This window comes from Theropithecus gelada, chromosome 5 (genome assembly GCF_003255815.1).
Source record: "Theropithecus gelada isolate Dixy chromosome 5, Tgel_1.0, whole genome shotgun sequence".
NCBI classification, from domain to species: Eukaryota; Metazoa; Chordata; class Mammalia; order Primates; family Cercopithecidae; genus Theropithecus; species Theropithecus gelada.
Window position 1 is genome coordinate 5,994,970 of NC_037672.1, and position 26,501 is coordinate 6,021,470.

The 26,501-nt window shown below is 47.8% G+C and overlaps 1 protein-coding gene across 2 annotated transcripts in view; it reads right to left on the minus strand.

Moving 5' to 3' along the window:
* Positions 1-7,358: 7,358 nt before the first annotated feature.
* The window catches only part of KIAA0232 (KIAA0232 ortholog), a 97,571-nt gene continuing 78,428 nt past the window's right edge, over positions 7,359-26,501 (minus strand). For both annotated transcript variants that reach the window (XM_025386137.1, XM_025386135.1), the window contains 3 exons: positions 19,437-19,545; positions 14,356-14,453; positions 7,359-10,693 (listed from right to left, as the gene is read on the minus strand). In XM_025386137.1, the coding sequence (XP_025241922.1) occupies positions 10,514-10,693; positions 14,356-14,453; positions 19,437-19,545 (387 nt within the window). In that variant the 3' untranslated portion in view covers positions 7,359-10,513. The remainder of the gene's footprint in view (positions 10,694-14,355; positions 14,454-19,436; positions 19,546-26,501) is intronic.

The window sequence follows — 26,501 nt, forward strand, 5'->3', positions numbered from 1 at the left end:
CCTGCTCCAGCCATGTAAGACATGCCTGCTTTAGGCTGGGCACGGTGGCTCACGTCTGTAATCCTAGCACTTTGGGAGGCCGAGGTGGGCAGATCACCTGAGGTTGGGAGTTCGAGACCAGCCTGACCAACATGGAGAAACTCCGTCTCTACTAAAAATACAAAAATTAGCCAGGCATGGTGGTACATGCCTGCAATCCCAGCTACTCAGGAGGCTGAGGGAGAAGAATCGCTTGAACCTGGGAGACGGAGGTTGCAGTGAGCTGAGATCGTGCCACTGCACTCTAGCCTGGGCAACAAGAGCGAAACTCTGTCTCAAAAAAAAAAAACAACAAAACACACGCCTGCTTCCCTTTCCCCTTCCGCCATGATTGTAAGTTTCCTGAGGCCTCCCCAAAGGCCGAGCTGATGCCAGCATCACGCTTCCTGTACAGCCTGTGGAACTATGAGGCAATGAAGCCTCTTTTCTTTGTAAATTACCCGGTCTCAGGTATTTTTTTGTAGCAGTGTGAGAATGGCCTAATACAGGGTGGCACTCTCTTGAATCTGGGGGGCATCCCCTCATTGTTTGACGTTTACTCCAGGTGGGAGTAGTCCCATGGCATCCCTGGGTACCAGCATCATTTGTTCCATAAATGCTGGATGCCACCAGTTGCCAGGTCCAGTGCCCCAGCCCAGAAACCACCCCATGAGCTTTCACTTTGTCCCTGCTGAGGGAGGCCTTTCTGAAGTGGCAGGGGCCCACCCACAAATTTTGCAGTTGGGGAGACCAAGACCCAGAGACTTCTTTTTCTTCCTAATTACCAGGTTAATGCCAAGATGAAGACAACCTGTATTAGTCCATTTTCATACTGCTATAAAGATATAACTGAGACTGGATAATTTTTGAAAAAAAAAAAAAAAAGAGGTTTAATGGACTCACAGTTCTGCAGGCTGTACAGGAAGCATGGCTGGGAGACCTCAGGAAACTTACAACCATGGCAGAAGGTGAAGGGGAAGCAGGTTTGTCTTCACATGGCCAGCAGGAGAGGCAGCGAAGCAGGAGGTGCTTTCAACAACCAGATCTCCTGAGAACTCTATCACGAAACAGCAGGAGGGGGATGGTGCTAAACCATTAGAGAGCACCCCCAAGGCCCAATCACCTCCCACCAGGCCCCACATCCAACACTGGGGGTCACAAGTCAACATGAGATTTGGGTGGGGACACAGAGTCAAACCATATCACAAACAACCTCAACCTGTCCCCATTCCCACTGTGTTGACTCTGGAAGGTCAAGGCACAGGTCAGTAGGAAAATGAGGCCTCCTGCTCCAGTGCGTGATGCCACCAACCCTGGGACGAGGCGGGAACCTGTCTGCAGGTGGAGGAATATTGAGTTCCGTAGGAGGAAGTCAGTCACCCGGAGGCCCAGGCTCTCCAGTTCCTCCCCAGCTTGGGAAGAGGCAGCGGCAAGTGGTTGGTGGGGCTGGGGAAGGAGAGGCAGGGACGTGGGCAGCAAAGGCTCCCTTGAGGTGTGTGCAGAACACCTGTGCGTCATGGCAGAGAGGGGCCGGGCTCACCCCGCATCCCTGGTAAGGCCTTATGGGGCAGCAAGGGCTGCAGCAGGACCTCCAGGCGAGGGGTGTGGCACTAAGATCGGTGAGGGCATGGGGGCGGCGACCAGCTGCATGAATGCAGCACAGCGCTCTAGCTAAGAGCCAGGACATGCAAGTTCGTTTTGTCACCCTCGCAGAGTCCACAGTCTGTCTGAGCAATTCCCCTGTCCATCATTCTAGGGTGGTGGTAAGGCCTGAGCAGAGAGCCCGGGGAAAGCCACCAGCGTGTGCCAGGGCAGGCCAGGGTGGGAGCTCCGGCGAGTGCGGCCACTTCTGTTATCAGGGGCTCGCAGCTGGCAGTTTGTGTGGGTCGAAGTGGTTATGCTTGACATTTGTGATCACCAGGAATTGCATCTAGAGTAAAGCTACAAATGGTGCCCTCAGGCCCCACGGGGTCCAGCCCATCGCTGCACAGGAGCTGACAGGCAGGCCCAGGAGAGGGTCAGGGCTCACTCAATCCCCCAGTGAGAACTAGGGTGCCCCGGCCTTGAGTCTGCGGTCGTAGCGCCCAGTCCAGGGTTCTCGCAATGCTGCCTCCTCTTCACTGAAGAGTGCTCCTGGCTTTGCGCACAAAGTGCGGGCAGCCTGCACTGTCGCCCCTGGGTCCCCAGCCTGCAACTTCCTGGAGGACAGGCCTGTGCCCAGCCACATGTACGGGTGAATCCTGAGTGCCCAAGGGGGGTTCCCAGACTTTAGTTCCGCGGTGGCTTCCAGCTCCCATCTTGAGGGAGTGAAGGTGCGGGACTTGGCCCCCTGGGAGTGGCAGAGGTAGCGGGGGCACAACGCTGGTTTGCGGAGGCCACAGTAGTGTGAAAGCAGTTCTGCATCTGGGAATCAGATGAGCCATCGGCAGACCCTGGCTCACCACCTCCACCGGGTGCTCCTGGGCCAGACCTTTGGGCTCTCAGCCTCGGTGACAGACACCCTGGGACTGCTGGGAAGGACCCAGAGATGCTGGACCACCTGCAGATCTGCTCTACCCATAGCAGCTGGTCAGAGCGGGGTAGACCCGAGGGCTCCAGGAACTCCTGGAGCAGGGACTGACCTGTCTCCCTGCCCAGTCCCAGGACTCAGGTCTTCCTCCTCCCTCGAGGGCCCGGGGCAGGAGGGACAGCACTGCTGGTGCGCACCGTGAGGGCTGGGAGGGACCGCGTGGGGACGGCAAGGACCCCTCAGGAGGGAGCCTGAGTTCTATTCAGGGAAACAAGCAGACCCTTTGCCTGCCAGTTCTCTCCTAGCCCTGGGGGGGAGGAGGGTCCCCATCTCACAGTTAAGAGAGCCACTGGCTCAGGGTCACAGCTCACGAGGAGGGGACTCTTCCTATCACCCCTCCTCAGGGGCAACGTCCCCATACAAACTCACACATCAGGGGCTCCTGGCCTCAGCACCGCCGGGGACCCACATTTCATGTGCTCCTCAGCCTCCAAATGTAGCCTCACCTGGAAGGGGAGGGTCACTGTCCCCACCTGTGACTGTGATAGGAAGTGGCAGACCGTGTGCCTGTCCCCTCGCTGCACAGCCAGGGCCCTCCCCAACGTCTTCCCCGACGGACGTGGTGGCCAGAGCCCCTCGGCCCCAGTGGGCGCACTTGGCTCTGCTGCTGCCCTGGCCCCTGCCCTCTGGTTCAGCCACCACTGGGAGCCAGGGAGAGCCAAAGGAGTTGGTTCCCGTCTCGAAGGGATAGTGTGACCTCCCTTCAGGGCGAGATGATGGTGACAGCACTGTGGTCAGCACTCAGGGATGAATGGCCTCTGTGGGGCTGCCCTGCTGCCCCCGGCCAACGGCTCCACTCGCCACGCAGGCCTGGAGCTGCAGACCCAGCAAAGGCCCTCAGAGGGCTTTGCTGGCACAGGGGGAGGGCAGGGAGTCAGAGGCCGTCTGCAAAGAGGTGATTTTCTCCTTAGTTACTGGACTTGGTGCCGCAACTTCTGTTTTGCATTTCCGTTTTTGCTTTTTTTTTGTGTCCAGTGTGAAAGGAAAATAAAAACTTGGGACCGTAATTCACCGTCCTAAAAGGAAATAGTTAAGATGAGAATAGTCATGCAAGAAGCTGCGTTTCCTTATGTTCTTAAGCAGACAGCTACAGAGAAAGGGCCAGACAGTCCGGGCGCGGTGGCTCACGCCTGTAATCCCAGCACTTTGAAAAGCCGAGGTGGAAGCACTGCTTGAGCCCAAGAGTTCGAGACCAGCCTGGGCAACATGGTGAAACCTGTCTACAAAAAATACCAAAATTAGCTGGGTGTGGTGGCACACACCTGTGGTTCCAGCTACTCGGGAGGCTGAGGCTTTAGTGAGCCAAGATCAAGATCACACCACTGCACTCCATCCTGGGTAAGCGTGAGATCCTGTCCAAAAAAAAAAAGGCCAGCTATCTCCACAGGTAGCTATGTTCACTCTATCTTACGTAAAGTGAGGATTTACTGAGTACAAGTCAAATACCTAATTGACTCTTCCCCTACCTGCTCCTTTTCTCTCGAAACCTGTGGATTCAGTCATGTGACCACACCCTCCCTTTTTCCCCTCTGGCCCGCTTTTCCCCTTTAAATACAGAAGCCCTCAAAATCATCTTTGGAAAAAGGCACAGACCTCTCTCTTGGGTGTGTCCTGAGTCTTGGCAAAATACACTTCTAAATTAATTTGAGGTCTGTCTCAGGTACTTTTTAGTTTGCACTCTAGTATTTATGCAGATGGCCTATTACATGTTTATAACCAACCCTTAGGAGAGACACCAGTTATGATCTCCATTTACATCTAAAGATACCAAGGTGTGAGACTGAATAACTCAGCCAAGGACACACAGCCAGGACTGACAGAGCAGGACTCCCTGCAAGTACACAGACAAAAATACATAACTGTTTTTTTTCCGAGACGGAGTCTTGCTCTGTCACCCAGGCTGGAGTGCAGCGGTGCCATCTCAGATCACCACAACCTCTGCCTCCCGGGTTCAAGTGATTCTCCTGCCTCAGCCTCCCCAGTGGCTGGGATTACAGGCACCTGCCATGATGCCTGGCTAATTTTTGTAGTTTTAGTAGAGACGGGGTTTCGCCATGTTGGTCAGGTTGGTCTCGAACTACTGACCTCAGGTGATCCGCCCACCTTGGCCTTCCAAAGTGCTGGGGTAACAGGCACGAGCCACCGCACCCAGAGACAATACATAACTTATAATGAGTGGGCTTTTGTGAGATGGAGGTTTCAGTGTTAAATGGACTCTGCAGGCACTGAGAATCTGCAGGCAAGGTGAGTCCGGGCTCCAGCATCCGCCATGTGTGAGACTGCAAGTGCCTAATGCTCCACCGTGCCTCAGTTTTCTCACCTGTAAAACAGGGCAGCTGGAGCTCCCTCATAGGGTTGCTAGTTAACACTCAGAGTGCTTAGAATGCATGGCAGCCAGTGAGCCCTGTGTCAGCTGTTACTATCATTAGCACGGACAATAGCAACGCCAACCAAACATTAGGTGGCAGCATCATTACCAGCTTGATAATCGAGGCAACTGTCCCTGAAAATGCTATTAATTAACTACACCAGTGGCATAAGGCCAGCAGCGGGCTCTGAAACGGCAGCTCATTTCCCGATCCGTGTTCACAGCAGTGCCCAGCCTGTGACGCCATCTGACTGGCTACTTTCAAGAGGAACCAGGGACGGGGGCTTCCTTTCTGTTCCTGGACTGCTGGTAGATGCAGGCCTCCTGCGCATGTGTACAGAACCTGCCAGGGTGGCATCTGTAGTGGCGGCAGCAGCGGCAGTCACATGGCAATGGCCAGAGCATTGTAAGTGAACTAGGCAGAGGCCTTTACACCCCACCCCGGGGTTGTTCTGAAAACACTGAACTGTGATGTCAGAATTCCTGGCCTGAGATAGGAGGATCGCTTGAGCTCCAGGAGGTGGAGGCTGCAGTGAGCCGAGATGACACCACTGCACTCCTTCACATTAGTGGGGTAAGGACTTTAAAAATGGTATTGGGGTGGTGGGACAACTGCATCCTTTAGGGCCTGTGCTATTATTGCCAGGTGCAATGGCTCAGGCCTGTAATCCCAGCACTTTGGGAGACTGAGGTGGGGAGGATGGATTGAGGCCAAGTAATTGAGACCCATCTGGGCAACCCTGTTCCCACAAAAAATTTAAAAATGGGCTGGGCATGGTGAGGTGTGCTTAGAGTCCCAGCTATTAGGGAGGCTGAGGCAGGAGGATCACTTGAGCCCAGGAGTTTGAGATTAGTGATCATGCCACTGCACTCCAGCCTCGGTGACACAGTGAGACTGTCTCCAAAAAATAGCTATGCACAGATTTCAAAATTTTTTTGCACAAAAATAAACTTGTACTAACTTCTTATAACATGTCTTCACAAGATCTAGTTTGAGGCACTAAGAAGAGTACGACTGTTTGAAAAGAGCGGCTATCAGAACAACATGAATTCTGCTACAGATTGAAGCAAGAACATCAAACTTACGGTGATGCTTGGGTGGAAGAATGGTGAAATCAATGATTTCTTTTTTTTGAAACGGAGTCTTGCTCTGTTGCTTAGGCTGGAGTGCAGTGGCGCAATCTCGGCTCACTGCAGCCTCCGTCTCCCAGGTTCAAGCAATTCTCTTGCCTCAGCCTCCTGAGTAGCTGGGATCACAGGCGCCCGCCACCACGCCCGGCTAAATTTTTTTTGTATTTTTAGTAGAGACAGGGTTTCACCATGTTGGCCAGGATGGTCTCGATCTCCTGACTTCATGATCCGCCCACCTCGGCCTCCCAAAGTGCTGGAAATACAGGCATGAGCCACCTCACCTGGCCTGAAATCTTTTTTTTTTACAAAAAAGCTTATGGGGACAATGCCCCTGCCCCCAGCCAAAATCAGGTGTGCCAGTGGGTAACTTGTTTTAAGAAGGGATGAGACAATGGTAAAGAGACCTCCTCATCAATTTGTGAGGAAAAAATTAATCTCATTCATGCCTGAACCAAAGAGGACAATGATTAACAGCAGAAACAACAGCCAACACCATTGACACGTCACATGGTTCAGCTTACACAATCTGACTGAAAAGTTCACCTTGAGCAAACTTGCCACTCAATGGCTACCAAACCATTGCACTCAGATCAGCTGGAGACAGGAGCAGAGCTTTCAAGGGAAATTTTCAACAAGAGGAATCAAGATCCTAAAGCATTTCCTCTGAGAACTGTAACAGGAGATGGAACATGGCTTTACCAGCACAATCCTGAAGGCAACATGATTGTGATCACAGCACTGGCTACCAAGAGGTGGGAGGGGTCTCCTTGTAGCAAATGCAGACTGGTCAAAAGCAGAAGCCGGTCAACAGTTTTCTGGGATGCTCAAGGCACTGTGTGTGTGTGTGTGTGTGTGTGTGTGCTGACTTTCTAGATGCCCAAAGAGTGTTTTGAGATTATGAGTGTTTTGAGAAAGTTCACCAAAGCTGTGGCAGAACAATGCCTAGGGAAGTTGCACCAGAGTCCTTTTCCACCACGACAGTGCTCCTGCTCATTCCTCGCAGCAAATGAGAGCCACTTGCCAAGAGTTTCCACGGGAAATCATAAGGCATCCACTTTACAGTCCTGATTGGGCTTCTTCTGACTTTGTTTCCTAATCTGAAAAGTCTGTAAAGGGCACCCATTTTTCTTCAGTTCACAACATAAGAGACTACACTGCCATGGTGAAATTTCCAGGACCCTCAGTTCTTTAGGGATAGACTAAATGGTTGGTATTATGGTATTATGTCTTATAGTAGTGTCTTGAACTTGATGGAACTTATGTTGAGAAATAAAAGTTTTTTTTTTTATTTTTCTTTTAATTCCATTTTCCATGAACTTTTAAAAGTCCCCTCAAACATGTTTACGGATGTCCATAGAAACGTTATTCAGATACTGAATAAACAACCAAAAAAACATTGTTTTATCAATGAGGAACCTGTTAAGTCTACATAATACAGCTATAAAAATAATTATGTAGTTCTATAATTCCTGACATGAAAAGACATCTGAGTAAAAACCTATTTCTGATGTTATAGAAGAACAAGTATAGTATACTCTTTAATGTACATTTCTCTTTGTATGCATTCATATATACTGTACATTCACCATCCTGGAAAAGGGCTTGCACAGATGTTACCAGTGAATGTCTCAGAGGACAGAAGAACATACGAGTTTTCCTTTTCCCTTAGACTTCTTTAAAAACACACTGATTTTTTTCCACAATGAATATCAATCATATTAACATATGAAGATTTACTTTTTTCCCCAGAAGAAAACAAAAAGATGGAGCTTTGTGTACCATCTACGGACAAAAATGCTCTGTGTTTTGCAGACTCTGGCAGCAGTCCCTGCGTGTGCCGGGCTGGGATGGGGAGGGTCACTCATTTCTCAGCAGGTCACACCACTTTCTCCCCTAGCAAAGCTGCACAATGTGTTCAGCAGCGTCTGCAAGGAGAGCTAAATGACCTCCATCTAGAACAAATGTAACCCGGGCCCTCGCTCTTCCACAGATGCTCATGAGGGAAAGGAAGCTGGAGTTTTTTACAAAGGAAGCTTTGCTATAAGAAATAAAAACAACAAACTGTTTTTTACAATTTTTATTTGGTGTTAACTCCACAAGAAAACAAAAAAAATCAGTTACTCTGGTGAACGTGAAATCAGAACAATACAACCACGGGGAAAGCAATCTCAGCCCAGGAATGGAAACTGGTGCTTCAGTGCTAATGGAAATGCAATGCGCTTCATACCACAGTGCGTTTCAGCGTTTGCCAACTTTTTAAAAATGCTTTTTCTTTGTGATCATCCATTCACAAAACTAAAAAACCACACTTTCATCTCTGTTGCTGAAAGCCTCTGAGCTTCAGCTACTTAACTATGAAAACAAATAAATACATAATTTGTGAATCCCTTTGCTCACTTCGAATCCGTCCCATTCACCTGTGGAAGGTGCGACATCTCGCGCGCGTCTGAGGAAGTGTGCACCTTTGCCACCTGGAGCCCTTTCCTAATAAACAGCAGCTGTCCAAAATCAACTGTGCTCAAGGTTGTGTCTGAAATCGATTTATTTGGTCTTTGCTACATAAGCAACGATTTCTAGAATAATCGTCACTGTAGTGATATGAGGAATTTACAACTTTCAATCCTTTTTTATCTTTGCTGTTAAATTATATTTCAGTGCAGATGCTTATCAATTTTTAGGAAGCTCCAGAAGAATGAAAAATACATAAAAACGTATCTGAAGTTTGTAAATAAATAACAGCAACATAAAACCTTACACATGCGCACACACACACACACACACCCACCTTAAAGTGTCAAAAGATGTGTTGTATAAAAATAAACCCTAACATGTGGGAAGATCAACCCGGCGGGCACACCAGGTCCCTCTCAGTGAGGACACACAGAACCTCAATGACTCCACAGTCTTTGATGGTACTTTCTGTGTTATCAATTAAGAAGAAGGCAACAAAACCCAAATGTTCAAAGCAAATCATAGATTTCACAGCCAGTTCAGCTCCCAGCTAATAAATTATATGTGTGTTTACTGCCTGCCAAAATTAGTGGTGAAGCTGTCTAGACCATATCAGACTTTTCTGCCATTCCTGATGTTCCGGACATGCTACATTGATTTCACAGATTAGGTGTTTTTTTTTGTTTTTTTGTTTTTAAACAATGAGTTGGTTAAAAAAGAAAAACAATGTAAAATGTTTAGGTTTTGCACATACTGCTCCTCCTGGCTTCGCCTGTGGCACAATGCCATGAGAGCTGGAGGAGTGGATCGCCATGCACAGACACGACTCACAAGATGCGCCGGCTCCCCGGGCTCACCAAGGAGAACTGGGAGCCAGTCCCACAGAGCGACAGTCCGCACAGCCACCACACAGGGACGTGGAAAACTCATGACTCTACCCGCCCCAACCCACCACACACAGAACTTGCCCAGAACATTCTCTCAAACACAAAATGAGATCGAAGCTATACTACATCACAGCCAAGGAGCGGCTAGCTGCAGCAGCCAAAGATTTCTCTGGGTGATGAGGTGGCCTTTACTGCATGTTAAATGTTCACAATTTCAAGTTTTGGGGGCTTCAATTCAACATAGGTCACCAGAAAATAACAATCTGCAACTAAGGTCCTTACCACATATGTGACACTCACCACACAGAACCCTGCATGGGGTTTTGGTGTAAATGTAACTGCAGTATGAGAACAGGTAAGGGGTGGGGTACGCACCCTTACCCCACCGTGTCTTGCATATGACCCCACACCCCAAATCCTTGGCTTCTTCAGTTAGCAAGAAAAGTCACAAACCATAGTATCTTCCATGATACTTTAGGGTAAAAGAAATCCTAAGATAGAAAACACAGTATTTTGTGAGTCTCGAAAAGCACACCCTTGTGGTTCCTACTTCAAATATACATGAGGTTTTGCTGAATGGAGACCACCGCGGAGTCACCCACGCTTCCCTCTCGCCTTCAGAAAGGCATCGAGCCACGCAGGGTGAGAATGGATATCCCAGTTCTTGGAGAACAAAGCCTCAATGCTCCAAAGCTGAAGTCTCTGAAGAGCAGAAGTGGTTGTTGACACTGCAATGCTAATAAGGTCAGAGTGATTAACCGCAGTTAGAAGGAAAATTAACTGCAGTTAAGATGCAAAAAGCAGTGATACTTCTAAGACAAGCACATGCACACCCATTCTTGATTTGACAACACAATCTAGTCTATTTCAAATAGCCAAGAATTTAACAGCTGGGAAAAAAAAAATCTTTTAACAGGATAGCTGTCCTCAACTCTAAAATAAGCAAGAAGAGAAAGATAATTATTACCGATCTGAATCAGTTAATTGGAGAGGAAATCTAAGTTGGTGTTTTAGATTAACAGGTCTCACTGAAGAGTAATTTTCCATCACATATCATTTTTAAACAATAATTTGTACTATTTTGCAGGTTTAGAGATGAGTTCGAGAAAAGAGCTCCTCTGCGCTAGGGCCCACCCACTCGCCTCCGCCTTCCGAGCCTGTCTCTTCCGAGGTGGAGCTGGCGCTGGAGCACATCTTTCTGCGGAAGCCATCTGACTTTGCTCCAGAATTTCTCTCTCCTGTACATCTTGCTTCATAAACAGAAGACACCTAAGATTCAAACAATTTTCAACAGATCAAAAAGACTTTTTTTTTTTCAAAAGGGTGAGATACTGTATTTATATACAGAGAAGAAACAACAAATCATCGATGTTTTCCTGTGGAGTTAGAAAAATGCAGACTTTCACTGTTTCAGAGCAAAACCGCCTCTCCCCTCTGATCCATAAAGGATCCAAAATCCTAACTGCACACGTTCAGTCACTTGGACAAAATGTTAGCATGCTAGGGGAGGATAAAGAACGCTTTCATTTTCAGAAGTCTTTGAGTACCTGCTCTGCACCAGGAGCTTTACTGGGCACAGGGACTCCAGCAGTGCAAGGGACATGCCAGGCCCGCCGGGGAGATGAACGAGCAAACCAACACGCGCCAGCTGCAGTGACACAGTTCAGATGTTGAGGGGGACACTGCAGACGGGTGTGGCTGGGAAGGGATTCTGCAGTGACACGGTACAGACGGCGAGGGGGGCACTGCGGATGGGTGTGGCTGGGAAGGGATTCTGCAGTGACACGGTACAGATGGCGAGGGGGACACTGCAGACGGGTGTGGCTGGGAAGGGATTCTGCAGTGACATGGTACAGACGGCGAGGGGGGCACTGCGGATGGGTGTGGTTGGGAAGGGAGTTCTTTTGAGAAGAGGCCTGCTCAGCTGAGAAGCCAGCCATGCCGAGGTGCCAACACTCTGTTGTGTGGGACTGTCCCCGCTACACCAGACGGTCAGCATCTCTGGACCCCAGGACACTAGACGCAGTGGTAGCCCCTCCCCAGTCACAGTCATTACCAAAGCTCCCCTCACCGTGCCATAGTAACTAGCAGCACTGCCACCTCATTTCCACATGGCAGTACTGTCCCTGGCTGAGAACCCCTGAGGCAGAAGCACAGAAAAGCCACATAGACTAAGGGGAGAGCAGAGGCAGAGGAGGTCAAAGGCAGATGGGGCAAAACATACAGGGCTGTAGAGGTGTGGCGGGGAGTTTGGATCTGTCTCAAATGCAACAGCAAAGCGACATCATGGTTAGCAGTATGGGTCCTAGAGGCAGACTGCTGAGGTTCAGAGTTCCGGTCCACATTGAATCTGTGGCTCTCTGACCTTGGATACACGGCGCTTGATGTTTTTGTGCTTCAGTTTCCTATTTTGCAGCACAGGCATGACTACAGTACCTACCTCACAGGGTTGCTGTGAGGACTAAACAAGCTACTGCTCATGAGGTCAATCTGTCTACCGTGTGGAGAGAAGGCTGGAAAGCATGACGGAAGCAGGAAGGACAACGAACATACCATGGCAGCTGTTCAGGAGCAGGGACAGTGGCTTGAACAAAGCGGTAATGATGGAGAGGAGGAGAAGTGGGAGGATGTGAAGTGGCTGAGAGGTGGAACGGTAAAGACTGGCAGGCGGACTGTGTGTGGAAGATGAGAGAGAGGACTGGGGAACACGTCTTGGTTTGGGATTTGAGGCTGGGAGGATGATGTGAACTAGTCACTGAGGAGAGAGCTGGTGGGGGCCTCAAACGTCTGCCTTGATGTGTGGAGCCGGACAGGTCAGTGGGCAGCAGGACGTGGATAATGATGCTACAGGTGCTTGGGCAGTCAGTTCTCACAGGACCTGAATGGACACTGACTGGTGGTTAATACTGAGTGTCCACTGGATCACGTGCCCTGTGATTAAAGTTAATGGGAAACTACAACAGCCCCATCCAGACAGGATACAAACGGCCCAGACTCTTCAGGAATGAAGGTTTAGGTCACTCCACCAGGAAAAAACCACGACCTGCTGAGGTGCTTGCTGAAGGTAAAGGGAATACAGAACGGGTAGTAGAAGAAGGTAGGCATCAATACCAGCTACGACCATGTGACCAGCTGCAGAAACCGGGACTGTAATTGTCTTCAGTATTTCTTCCTTCTTTTGTTAAAAACATGTTTGTGCACGTATACACTTGTGCTAAGAAAATCTCATTTTGTTTTGTCCTTTATAATGTGACACGATTTATCTATGTATGTATGTGTATGTATGTATGTGTGTGCATGTGTGTATGTATGTATGAATGATGGAGTTTTGCTCTGTCACCTAGGCTGGAGTGCAGTGGCGTGATCTCAGCTCACTGCAATCTCCACCTCCCGGGTTCAAGCAATTCTCCTGCTTCAGCCTCCCAAGTAGCTGGGATTACAGGCATGCACCACCATGCCCAGCTAATTTTTGTATTTTTAGTAGAGAGGGGGTTTTGCCATGTTGGCCAGGCTGGTCTTGAACTCCTGACCTCAGGTGATCCGCCCACCTTAACCTCCCAAAGTGTTGGGATTACAAGTGTGAGCCACTGTGCCCGGCTGACATAAGATTTATTGACTTCATATCAGCATTTAAGTATTAACTCTATGTAATAGTATTTTGGTTTGGGATTGGTGCTTTTCCGGTTGTATGAAGGATAGCTGTATTATGTTAGGTATAATTATGACCTTATTATTGTCTTTATTTGAAGATTATGCATAATTTCAGGAGATGGGTTCACACTGACAAGGGGTAGATGTGTGATGGTGAATACTGAGTCTTAACTTGATTGAATTGAAAGATGCAAAGTATTGATCCTGGGTGTGTCTGTGAGGGTGTTGCCAAAGGAGATTAACATTTGAGTCAGTGGACTGGGAAAGGCAGACCCACTCTCAATCTGGGTGGGTACCATCTAATCAGCTGCCAGCACAATTAGAATATAAAGCAGGCAGAAAAATGTGAAAAGACTAGACTGGCCTAGCCTCCCAGCCTACATCTTTCTCCTGTGCTGGATGCTTCCTGCCCTCGAACGTTGGACTCCAAGTTCTTCAGCTCTGGGACTTGGACTGGCTCTCTTTGCTCCTCAACTTGCAGACGACCTATTGTGGGACCTTGTGACTGTGCAAGTTAATACTTACTAAACTCCTCTTTATATATATACCTATTCCATTAGTTCTGTCCCTCTGGAGAACCCTAATACACTAACAATTCATACTAAAGAAAAATAATTTTCCTTAGGTTCATTTGCCTGCCTGCCTGCTTAATTGGGGAAGGTCTAAGACTAGACTAAACCAGGCACAGGCCCTGCACCCGCCTTCACGGTGCCCAGGGCTTGTGGAAGAGGCAGACAAGCAGAAATTGAACGCAGGAAAATGCTCTGGCTGCAGCAAGAAGAGCTGTGCACAGAGTGCAGCAAGGACATGGACGGGGCAGGATGGTTCTGCAGAAGCCAGGACAGCGGCAAGAAGCACACTGGCAAGGCTGCCTCCGGCTGCGCTTTTCAAAGACGACAAGGCTAGGTCTCCCACTTACTAGGTAAACAAAAAAAAAAAAAAAAAAGAAAAAAGAAAGATGAAAAGAGTGCCCACCCAAGGAGCAAGAGGGCCAGCTCTGCATTTGTAATACAATGCCCTCTGGCAGTAGTGTGGAGCCAAGACTGGGGAGAGAGCTGGGGATTCTTCAGGAAGCACTGGCAGTCAACAGTCAAGGGGGTTGGCGGGGATAATGCAGACTCAAAACCAAGGCCAGAGAAGAGGAAGTCTGCACCCGCAGACCTGGCTGGTTCCTGGGAGGTGGGGTCTACTCACATGACTCCCAGGTTTTTGACTAGAGGGACAAGTGGAGGTGGTGGCTGTTTGTAAGTTAATGAGGAGGAGGCGGACAGTCCACTTACCCTATTAAAATCTAACAGGCGCTCTTCATTACTGGGTGTCTCTTTAGCATCTGGACATTCTTCTAAACCACTCTCTCCCTTGGCATTTGTGTAACATTCTTAATCATTTTGAATGGAGAAGGGAAAAGAGGGAAAGGGGGAAATTCCATTAAGACACAGTTATGAAACATACATTCTTGTTTCATTTTCACTAAAAAGTTAGATCAGTTAGGTCTCCCAACCCTTTGGAGATTTTAAGTCATCACTGAAAGCACAGCCAGGCAGGTGTGTAAGAGAAAAAAATGCTACACTGACAAAAATTCTTGGTTTAGTGAGTTAAAAAAAAAAATAGGCCAGCATAACCATATACTCCTGTTACTCTACCACGAGACATTCACTGGACAAGCTTCTGTTCACACCTGTAATGTGATCGGCCCTGGGAACATAGGACAGAGAGACCCACAGGGCCCGTGCTCTCCACGACAAATGGAAGGAGGAGACAGACGGTGCATCATAGCACGCTCATAGAACAGAAGAACAAAGGCAGCTCAGACAGGAGGGAACGCAATGGAGAAACAACACAGGGTCACGTCCTTGTGTGTTCTTCCTCAACTCAACAACATACTGAACCATGTATCTCATCTATGACTAGGGAAAAGAAATGGTGCCAGCGATTCCATCAGGCAAACGGCCCACAAAACGGGAAAGAAACTGGGATGAGAAGAAATCAAATAAATCCAATGAGCCCAGTGGTTCTCAACCCTGGCTGCATATTCTCATCATCCGGGGGCTTTACAGAGGCTTAGACTCCTGCTAGAGATTCCAAATGAACTGTCCCGGGCAGGGGCTGGGCACTTTCTGAAAGGCAGAACTGCTCCCAAGCAATTCTAATGCACTGAGAACTGCTGGTCTTCATCCAGAACAGCCTCTTACTCCCCTTACCTCCATGAGAAACACAGCTGGGGCAGAGGCACAGTGCAGAGGAAAAGGAGGAACTTGGCCAGGGTTTTGGACTCTGGCTTTGACATTCATGGTGCAAAAGTCCTTTAACACCCTTGAGCATCTACATCCTCAAAAGCAGATCACAGCCCCCATCCCCTGCCATAAGAGTTACCACAAGGCAGTTCGATGAGATGGCATGCCTACCCCTTGCACAACACCCCAAAGGACAAGGCTGGAGCAAGTGACTGCTGCACCCTTCTACCTTGGCACAGGGTAGCGAGGCTGTGCCAAGGGTAAGACCACCTGGACCCCGCTGGGCTGCTGCCTGCAGCTGCACTGGCCACATGGAAGACTCTCCACAAGCTTCTGTTCACTCTGATGGCTCCAAGAATTCCAAGTTACTAGTTGAGGTTCATGAGAATACCCCAGGCTCTGGGATTAGACAGACTTCAGTCAATTCCAGGTCACGCTATTTACTTGTGATGTAACTTTGTGCAAATTATTTAACCCTTTGAGCCCTAGTATCCTCATCTCTAAGATGAGAACATCACCATTTTCCCTCCTACATTTCTGTGCAAATTCAAAGAGGTGAAGCCTCAAGCACAGTGCCTGGCACACACATTGCACCTATGACCACTGCTGATCAAAGCCACAGGCTTGGAGGCATGGTCACCCTAGGGCAGCTGGGGAGGATGCCCTGTGTCCTCTGCTGAGGCTGGCTTCATCTCTCCTAAGGAGGCATCTTTTCCTTGGCTGACCTCTCACTCCATGGCCCACTCCATTTGGCCACCACTTATACTGGCTGAGGGGCATGGAGTGGGGAGGACATGGTTTCCTTGATGAAGATATGCTCAGAGGCAGGCAGGCCCATTTCCACACGCCACTCTTTCATTTTCTCTTCCTGCTTTAGGAATTCTGTACACACAAGAGGGTTTTATTGTGCCACAGGGTACTTGGAAAAGGTGATGCTGAACTGCTGTTGACAGTTTTCATGATGCTCAAGTTGACCGCCACCCTGTTTCAGGCCATGATGACATGCCAGGCACTGTTCTAGGCACTTTACTCTACAACGAAGGCATTCCTCTAGCCTCCTTTTATACATACAGACTACAGAGGCACAGAAAGGTTCGGTCAGCACCCAAAGCCTAACAGCTGGGGAAAGAGACTCTGGATTCCAATACAGTTCTCAATCCTGAGCCCTTCACCGACTGTCTATACTGCTTCCCTGCAGGACTCTCTGTTTTTAATGCTAAAGTCATCCAGACACTTACATTACTTGAGTCTTGAAAGCACTGAAAATCCAGGGGCGTGAGCTGTGGAGACTGCTGTTTGGGACAGCACTGCTGGTGCACACAGTCTATAAGGCCCTCTGTGGTCTGGCTCCCAGCTGCCTGGCTGGCCTCACCCCCACCACACTCCCATGCCATCCCCTCTTTGCCAGTCATGCTGGGGCATACCCAATGCACTCCTCCCCTGCACAAGCCACTGCTGCCTGGCACCTCTCCCTGCAGGCAGCCCCAGCTGTCACATGGTGTGTGTCCTGTTTCCTTAAGTCCCTGTTGAGAAGGTACCTGAGCAGGAGGAGGACAGGGACACGATCTGTCTGCCGATGCATCCCCAGAGTCTAGAACGGTGCCTAACCCAAGTGCTGAATGGATGCACACACGAATACACAGCAAGGCCAGCAGGTGGCAGACTGCAAAAAGCTTGGGCTTTCTTATATGGGTACCTCCACAAGCTGCCTCTTTTCTGAGCCTCTTGTCCGCCTTACTGTAAAGGGGACAATGCTATTCTTCCTTTCCAGAGATGCTGTGAGCTCCCAGGTCAACCCCTGGCTCAGAGCAGCACCTGCTTGTGACGAACCATATGCAACGTTAGAAGCATCAGGAGTCCCCACCACTTCTGCTGAGTGGGTGACTACCTGTTTTTTTGGCTATCCTTCTGAGACTACATACCCCAACCCACATAAGCTAAAGAAGGATGCTTCATGATGCTACAGGGCAAATATGCAGGGACTTAACTCACACTGTGAGCTAAAGGTCATTCAAAAGAAATAATTACCAGCATTTATGCACTGAAGAGTCTCTCTATATACCACTTCACCGTAAAAACAAAAGTATTACGTACAAACACCAGTATCTGCTAAGAGATGTACAGATAACCAGGAACCTAGAGCTAAGAGTTGGAACTGGATTCTTTACTAACTAATGACAGAAAACTGGACTAAGGGTGCCAAGGTTGCCCTTTATAAAGAAACATGAACTCTGTTTTGAAAATCATCCTATGCCACTGCAAGGAATTGGTTCTTCGCCACAAAGTGGCGTCCTCCTCTCCCTGCTAGCTCTTCCTCAGAGGCCCTCTGTGGCCCAGCTCTGGCCACATCCCACCTGCATTCCATTAACTGTGTCTGTGTCTTACACTTGCCCAGTTTACCAGACTGGACACACATGAAGGGAAGGTCTGTGCTCCTACTGCCGTGGCATCTACCTTGGTACCAAGCGCAGGCAGCTGCTGTACAGGGCAAAACTTCTGGACCACAAGAATCACAACCTAGATTCTAGCCCATGCTTAACAGTTAACTGTGATTTCGGGCAAATTACAGTACTCAACTTGAGACTCAGCTTCCTCATCTGAAAACCAGCGGGGGGCATCTCCTAAGGTTCTTGTGGGAATTATATAAAACTTGCGAGCGCCTTGCACGTCATCAAGGCTGTCCAGATATGAGCCAACGGTAGGGCGGCAGCAGGAATGGGTCTTTAATAAATGCTGTTCAATCAACAAAGACGTTAACAGTGAAGACTCAGCTCTACACTCTCCTTATGCCCCAGCTGAACCTCTGGGAAGGAGGAAGGCAGGGTCTTGGGAAGCTGTCTGTGGCTACAGACCAGAGAATCGCACACGCTCCACTCCTAGAGTCACCCTGGCCGATCCGGCCTTCCACCCCATCAGTACAGCTCATGCTGCCGAGGAGTGCCAGGAAAGCTTTCCGAGGACAGCACAGGCGTGTGCAGGGCGTCCTAGCTAGTGAGAGAAGTCACTTGGCTCCACACTAACTACAAATTACCTGAGGGCATGTGACAAACGTGAACCCGTAAATTTAAATGCAAGAGATTTGCATAACCCCTTCAGGGCTCTGACAGGAGGCTGCTGTTGAATAAATGTGGTAGCCAATAGAAGCCCAGGAGACCACAATCTGGACAAGCTGAACTTCCTGAGCTAATCAATTCTGGTTGCATCCTTAGTTCTTACTTCTCCCAAAATTTCAAGTCAGGGTTTCTTAATAACTTCTGGGAGTCTACCTGGAAGGCCTCACAGACTGCCCATTCAAAAAATACCCTACACTAAAATCTTCCTCACCGTATCAGCGCCCACTCCTGTCTCCCTCTCGACCTACACTCCCATGACTACCCCTCACAGAAAGTCATCCAACAAGCTCCTCCTCTACAAAACCCCTCGGTCCTGTTTCCTTTTCTCTGTCCCTGTGATTATTACCTCAGTCCGGCCCTTTAGCTTATGGCTCCCAAACTACTGCAAGAGCCTAAAACCCTGGCCAATACCCTTCAGTTTTTCAATTCCATTTCCACTCTGTTACTAGAATTGTTCTCAACAACATCGGACCTTGACAACCTCCAATTTAAATTCTGTGAACGGCGTTCCCTTCCTGCCTGTTAAATGCTACCTAACCTAGCCAAGCCCTCAAACCTTCTGACAGCCTCCTGCCCTGTCTCTCCGGACCTAACTTAGCCAAGCCCTCAAACCTTCCGACAGAGTCCTGCCATGTCTGTTTCTCCCGCCTCAGCTAAGCCATGGGGCCCTGTGCTTTCCCCTGGCTGCGACCCTCCTGCCTCTGTGCGGGCAACTCTCTTCACAGGGACTGCCCGCTATTTCCTCCTCTGTGACTCAACGGTGGCTTATACACATCTCATCCATGGTCAGTAATGCTTGGATGTATTTCCATGCCTTTCCCCTCCAGCAGGTTGAGGCTGTTTCAGAGCAGGACCCAGTTCTCATTCGTCTGTGTCCCAGTGCATGACACAGTGCCACCCACACAGAAACCTCTTGGTAAATGTTTCTTGGACTGATGTCCATAGAAAAAGAAATTATTGCTCTTAATAAATTACAAATTGGAATGAATGAATGAACTAAAGAGGTCTCCTTACCTTCACACTCTGATGCAGGAAAAAGAGGAGAGTACAAGGCTTTTTCCCACCAGGTCTGTTTTTCTTGACTTCTATTCATTCCTTGTATATCAGTGTTCAATACAGGGAACTGTTTAGATTAAACCAAATATAAAAAAAGCGTATCAACTCTCAAGTTAGAGGAAGATATTCAAGCATTATTTATAGATTATAAACTCAGAACGTTTACATTGGAGAGGTTTTTTGATTTTTCTTTCTTTCTTTTTGAGCTAGGGTCTGGGTCTGTCACCCAGGCTGGAGTGTAGTGGCACGATCTTAGCTCACTGCAACCTCCACCTCCAGGGTTCAAGTGATCCTCCCACCTCAGCTTTGCAAGTAGCTGGGACTACAGGTGGGCATCACCATGCCTGGCTCATTTTTTGTGCTTTTTGTAGAAACAGGGTTTCGCCATGTTGGTCAGGCTGGTCTCGAACTCCTGAGCTCAAGCAATCTGCCCAGCGTGGCCTCCCAAAGTGCTGCAATTACAGGCATGAGCCACCATGCCCAGTCAACTGGTGAGTTTTTATACAATTCTGAAAAAGGTGCATTTTAAAAGCCAGCGTGTTCAGAGTGTATAAAGTATTGGTTAAGAAGTACTTAGATGGGAAGCGACTTGAAAATCTTAACCAAAAAAACTCTTACAAGCCAAAAATATAATGTAATAAAAACGCTCCCAGGTAAGGCAAACTTCCAGGTTCCATAAGTGCACAGAGATAACGGGGAAGCCCTGAGCCTTCACTGGCAGGAGGTGCTCTGAAGAGAACAGGGGGAACCCTCTTCTCTCTCATATACTCAGGCAGAAGTCAGTCAAAGAAGAAATGGAATAAAAGAAAATTCTTTTTTTTTTTTTTTTTCGAGACAGAGTCTCACTCTGTCACCCAGGCTGGAGTGCAGTGGTGCGATCTCAGCTCACTGCAAATTTTGCCTCCAATGTTCAAATGAGTCTCGTGCCTTAGCTTCCCGAGTAGCTGGGACTACAGGCATGTACCACCACCCTGGCTAATTTTTGTATTTTTAGTAGAGACAAGGTTTTGCCATGTTGGCCAGGCTGGTCTTGAACTTGTGACCTCAGGTGATCTGCCTGCCTCGGCCTCCCAAAGTGCTGGGATTACAGGCGTAAGCCACCACCCCTGGCCCAACGGAAATTCTTATAGGCAGAGTTATTGACCTAAATGTCTTAAAATTATCTTGCTTAGGTGCGAACCAGAAGGAAACTAAGGTTAAGACCAAATTACAAATTCAAATTCCATGATTCAAATTTAAATAGGAGACAGTCAACCAAATGAGATGAGAATGACTCCTGAGAGCAGGAGAGACTCACATCCTTCACATCTGGAAGTTGTCCAGGCCCAGAAGAGGGACCCAGCCTGAACCCAGGATCCATCCTTACCCAGTGGGATTCTCAAGTCCTGGCTGGGCCCCACCTGCTTGGCCAGTGAGAACTGGATAGTGTGGCCAATGGCAGACAGACAACAGCTATCATTGGTGACCAAGGAGAGTCCTTGTAGTGTGGTCAATAGAAGACTTGTGGCAGCTTCAGTCACCATGTATACCTGGCATGCTAGCAGTCAGGGCAACCCCCTTCTGTGTGCCTTCCTCACTGTGCCTGAGAGGGTGAGCCTGCCACCAGCTCGCTCGCCCAGGGTGAGGCTTGGCCACTGTATCTTTCTACCACCCACATCCCCTAATGCTGCGTTCCCAGTAGACACCTGCTCAGTGGAGAGGCCTGTGAACACTGCACCCATCATCACTGCTTTGAAAGACATTTCACTACGTGTTCAAGTTTAAAATCCAAAGTGTTTTAGAAACAAATGGATCATCAATTTCCTAATAGGATTTTGTTACACTTTTAACTTAATTATTTATGGGTCTAAAACTGTTCAATTCAGTAATGAGTGTTTGTCATGTAACTAAAAGGGAAACATTTCCAACTTTTGTTTTCACTTAACTTTTTGGAAACACTCCTAAGTCAGAAACTGAAGGAGAATTGTACTGTCTACCCAGAGAAGTCAAGTTAACCTTTGCTATTTTCTCCTACAGCTTATCCTAACAATAAAAATTGGGATAAACAGATGCTAGGTCCAGGGGAATGGACAGGGCTGGGCTTCCTGCAAACAAGGCGGCACCACGCAAGGCCTGCAGTTCTTTCAAGGTGGCTAACAGCACCTGGCATGCAATTCCCTACACTCTAAGACCTCTTAAAAAGGTCTAGCCTGTCCTGTGAGATTCCTTAGGGCTACTCAGGGGGAGCAAGGAAGGTGCCCCACTCAGAACTCTCTCCATCAGCTCCCTAAGGTGCTATTGAAGATAAATGGATTTAGAGGTTAACAGGCTCTTATTTGAGAAAGAAAAGGCTCTTTGCAGGAATGATCAGTTTAAATATACTGCTTATCTTTTCATCCTTTCTTGAGGATTAACATCAAGAAAGGGAGTGAGTTCATGGTGGGGGATGGGACAGGTCAGGGAAAGCAGGCTGGAGGGGCCAGGCACCTGGGGAGCAGGGGCAGCATGAACCAAGAGGAGTTTAGATCCCAGCAGAACCCGACTGTAAGCTTCCTGAGGGGACCATGTCTTCTTCATCTTTGCATCTCCAAGTACAGGGCCCCCTCACAAAGAAGATACTCAGTGTCTGCTGACGTAAAGAAAAGTCTCCCCAGGCCAACAGTCTCTGACTATCTCATACATCATTTCTTCTCTCTCTCTTGCTGAAACCACTGTGAAGAGCACACCAGTTTCTACCATAAATTTGGGGGTCTTTTTTCTGCATCTTCCATTTGAATGTCAGTTCCTATGGCAGGGACTTATTTGTCCCGTTTTATACTTCAGTAAACATATTCAAGGAATATGCATCTTGTCATGACATCTCTCCTCTCAGCCATTTGTAACTTCTAGGCTGGATCATGCTATGTTCATCTAATACACCATCTAATGTATTAATTCAACTTCTGGTGTAGCTGGGAATGAAAAGAACGAAGAGACAATGGAGGAAGCTGAAAGCAGATCAGAACGTCGCTGTCATGGACAGGCAGGCATAGCAGCAGCCTCAGTGCTGCCCTCCCTCTCCTGCCAGGCATCTTCTCGGCTCACTCTCTTACCTCTAAGTATTTCCTTAAATTGCACCTTGGCGAGGAAGCCTGTTCTCATACTGCCCGTAACACAGCAAACTCCTGCAATCACTCCCAACCCCAATGCCCCTCGTCCAGCTCTCCTCCTTTCCAACAGCATTTATGTTGTAATACACTATATAGCTTAACATGTTCATTGTCAGCTCCCCAAGGTGGGATGTGACTCCACCAGCACCGAGAGCTTTGTTACTTATTTCCAGCACCAAGAATAGTACCTGGCTGAGCAGGTACATAAGAAATAGCTGATGAATGAATGAAACAGTGAAAAGAAGACATAAACTTAATCCAAAAAGCCTAACCAGAAATGTTTTTAGCAACAGAAGTAAAATTCAGAAATTCTTTAGAAGGTGGAAGCTGGGTGAAGGAAACAAAGGCTCCAAGCTTTACATTCTCACAAAATACTCCTAGTTTGGGTAATGAGAAAGGCGCCTGGTTTTAGTTTGACTCTGGGAATCTTGCCCCTTTGCCACAATCAGCTCTCATTTGGGTCACACCAGGAGAAGCAAGACTTCCATGTACCTTGTTCTCTGGGAAGGAAGAAAAGAAACATCAGTGAAGAGATGCTGAGTGCAACAGAGACAAATGAAACGCAGAACTGCTGGTGTGAGCTTTCCTCAGTTCACAGAGGTGCAAAGCGGCGGAAAATGCTTTGCCTGCCCCTCACGCTGGGATGTGGGGCAGCTGTCTCACCTGTTAGAGCCTATGTGTCTTCAGAAGTGGGGAAAATCACCTACCGCATGAGGTCTACATGGGCATCCAGTAGGATAGTGGTGACAGAAGCCTCAACATAGATGGGCTGGGTGGCCCATCACCAGGAAGACCCCTGACCCCCACTCCTTCTTCACTCATCAGAGCCTTTCTGTCCCTCCAGACCTGCTGACCTCCACAGCACAGTGAGCTCCTCTCCTGAGTAGACTGAAATTCCCTGAAGACAGCAAGTAAGTCTTTTGCTTATTTTCTGTGCCTCAAGGTGCTTGGTACTAAGTTGGCAACCAAGGAAACAACAAGAACATTTTCACCACCAATGTATGTACAGATGCCAAGGCACACTGTGCTTCATCTGTGCTACTCTTAACTGTACGGTTTATACTCCAGAGACCATGAGATAACTGTTCACAGCTGCCCTGCACACATCAGCAGATTCAACTCTCTTTACCCTTGCTTCTGCTGTTCCTTCTGCCTGGACTGCCCTGCCTCCTTCCTTCTACTCTGGACACTCAGGTACGCTCAAGAAGCCTTCCTCAACCTTCACAGGCTAGGAGGGTTCTCCTGCAGGTTCCCACAGCATTCTGTGCTCCCCTCCACCATTCTACCTACAGCACCTAAAACTGCATTGGTCAAATGCCCTAAAAGATAAAGAACTGACTAGGCAGATTATGGTATATCCATACAATGGAATAGTATGCAGAAAATAAAAAAAGGAAGGGTGATAACAATAAAGTACTATTTCAGTAAAAAGAAAATATAGGAAGAAATACATATGAACATTTATTTGTTTATACGTGCAAAAAATATCCTTGGCGAATACATCAGACCTCACACTAGTGGTTGCTGCCGGGGAGGGAGCCTTTCACTGTGTATGTACATATACACTTGTAACTTCTGAATTTGAACCACATGAATAAATTACCTGCTTCAGTTAAAAGAAGTAACATGGTACAAGTTGGTCATCTTCACTACACTGAATTCTGTATGGGCAAGGACAAAGTCTCATTCACCCAGAACACCTACGTTAGCAACAGGCATGTAAACAGCTATTCACTAAATGTTTGCTGAATTGAACTACACTAAACTTTGGAAAATAATCATATTTTCATGCTCTTAGACACCAGTTCTATTGGAAATCCTACAGTTTCATCATCTAGGTCTGAAATAGATGGGGTTCTACTGATCTTCAAACACGCCTCCCAGATTGCTTTCTGAAAAGACTGGACTGACTCAATAGATGGGGTTCTACTGATCTTCAAACACGCCTCCCAGATTGCTTTCTGAAAAGACTGGACTGACTCAGGAAGAGGGTCGGAAGCACATCCTCTTAAAAGCACCTTTAAAACTGACCAAACAATGTGACAGAACAGAAAGATACAGGTTCTAGTACCAGGCTGGCCCCAAACTGTCCCTTCAGGTCACTCTCTCAGCCTCTTCCATATCTCAGATGAATCTATGAAGTAAGCTTGAACCCGGCTTCTGAACTGTAACAACGCTGCCGAGAGAGCAGTGCTGGCAACATCTAAACTATCAGACCATCCCAAAATGTCCTCTGGGAATGTTTTTGGCGGCTAAGACCTTTCAAGGAAACCCAGAATTCTGATAACACATAAATACATCAACATACTAGAAAGCGAAGGAATATGGTAGTGGTATGTAGAATCTTGCTTCTTTCCTCTTTTTCTTTCTTCCCAATCTGGAACCAGGTGAAATACAAAGTACATGAAGGAGTATTTAAGGATGAAAAATGGGGCAATAAACAAACAGATAAAGGCTAACAACATTACTGGGTTTTTTCTTAGCAGTGCTTCAATAGGATTAAATTCATCCTCTACAGGTCTCTAGGTAGCTGATTAGAGCAATGACTCTCAAGTCACCTGGGGGCTTCCTCGAATCACAGGCAAGCAGCCCCACACCTGGGCACTCTGATGGACAAATGAGTAAGGCATGGTCCACAGCCACAAGGAGCTTATAGTCCAGGATATAAATAACTCATGAGAAATGGAAAATGCCATCAAAAAGAGGCATAAAGTGCATGAAAATTAAGAGAGGGGCGAAATTAATTCTGATGCAGAGCGGGGCTGGAGCAGGGGAGAGAGGGAATTAGGAAAAGTGTCCGTGAAGGAGGTGGCATACGAAGGAAGTCTCACGGTATGGGTAGGATTTGGATGTACAATCCTAAATTGTACGTTTTGGGTGTACAGGAGAGGGGAGGGTGTGCAGGACAGTCGGGAGGAAGGGCAACACTCATCTGCTCTCCGGCCACAGGTAGCATGACTTCTGAACACCTCCATCTCTTTTTTCAATAAGCTTGGCCGGACGTGGCGGCTCACGCCTGTAATCCCAACACTTTGGGAGGCCAAGGCAGGTGGATCACTTGAAGTCAGGAGTTCGAGACCAGCCTGGACAACCTGGTGAAACCCTGTCTCTACTAAAAATACAAATAATTTGCCAGGCGTGGTGGTGCATGCCTTTAATGCCAGCTACTTAGGAGGCTGAGGCAGGAGAATCACTTGAACCTGGGAGGTGGAGGTTGCAGTGAGCTGAGATTGCACCACTGCACTCAAGCCTGGGCGACAGAGTGACACTGTCCCCAAAACAAAACAAAAACAAAAACAAAATTAAATAAGCTGTTTCTGGAGAAAGGTCAGGCACTCACATATCGAAAACAGTGGAAAAGTGGGCAGACTGCTATGCTTTTTTTTGTGAAACAGGTTATTGTCTTAAGTGTTATTTCTTGTACAATCAGTTTAACCTCAAGCCATTTCTTCGGCATACAGTGGAGGGGTACAATGACTCTCATTCACAAAACTTAATATTATCCTCATTCCATAGCTGTCACATGTAACCCACACAGCTTCTGGAATATGTACTTTGTATAAAGCAAGATACCTCTTTATAGGTTCTTTAGAAGCAATTTTGTTGCATTTGGGTTGTGGGTGAATTTCTACATGTACCACAATGTATTTTTGAGAACTCCATAGAGATATAATTTGTTTTAAGTGGAAAACACAACTTTTGATAAAATGATCAACTTCTAAGAGTCAGTTAGACAGGCTTGCTACACTTTAATAGCAGCCACTTCCTGATTCATCAACTTTGAACGCTGGAACACTTATGTGTTAGGTTTTTGCTTTAAGCATAATACATGGTTTTTTTTTTTTTTTTTTTTTTTTTTGAGACAGAGTCTCACCTTCTCACCCAGGCTGGAGTG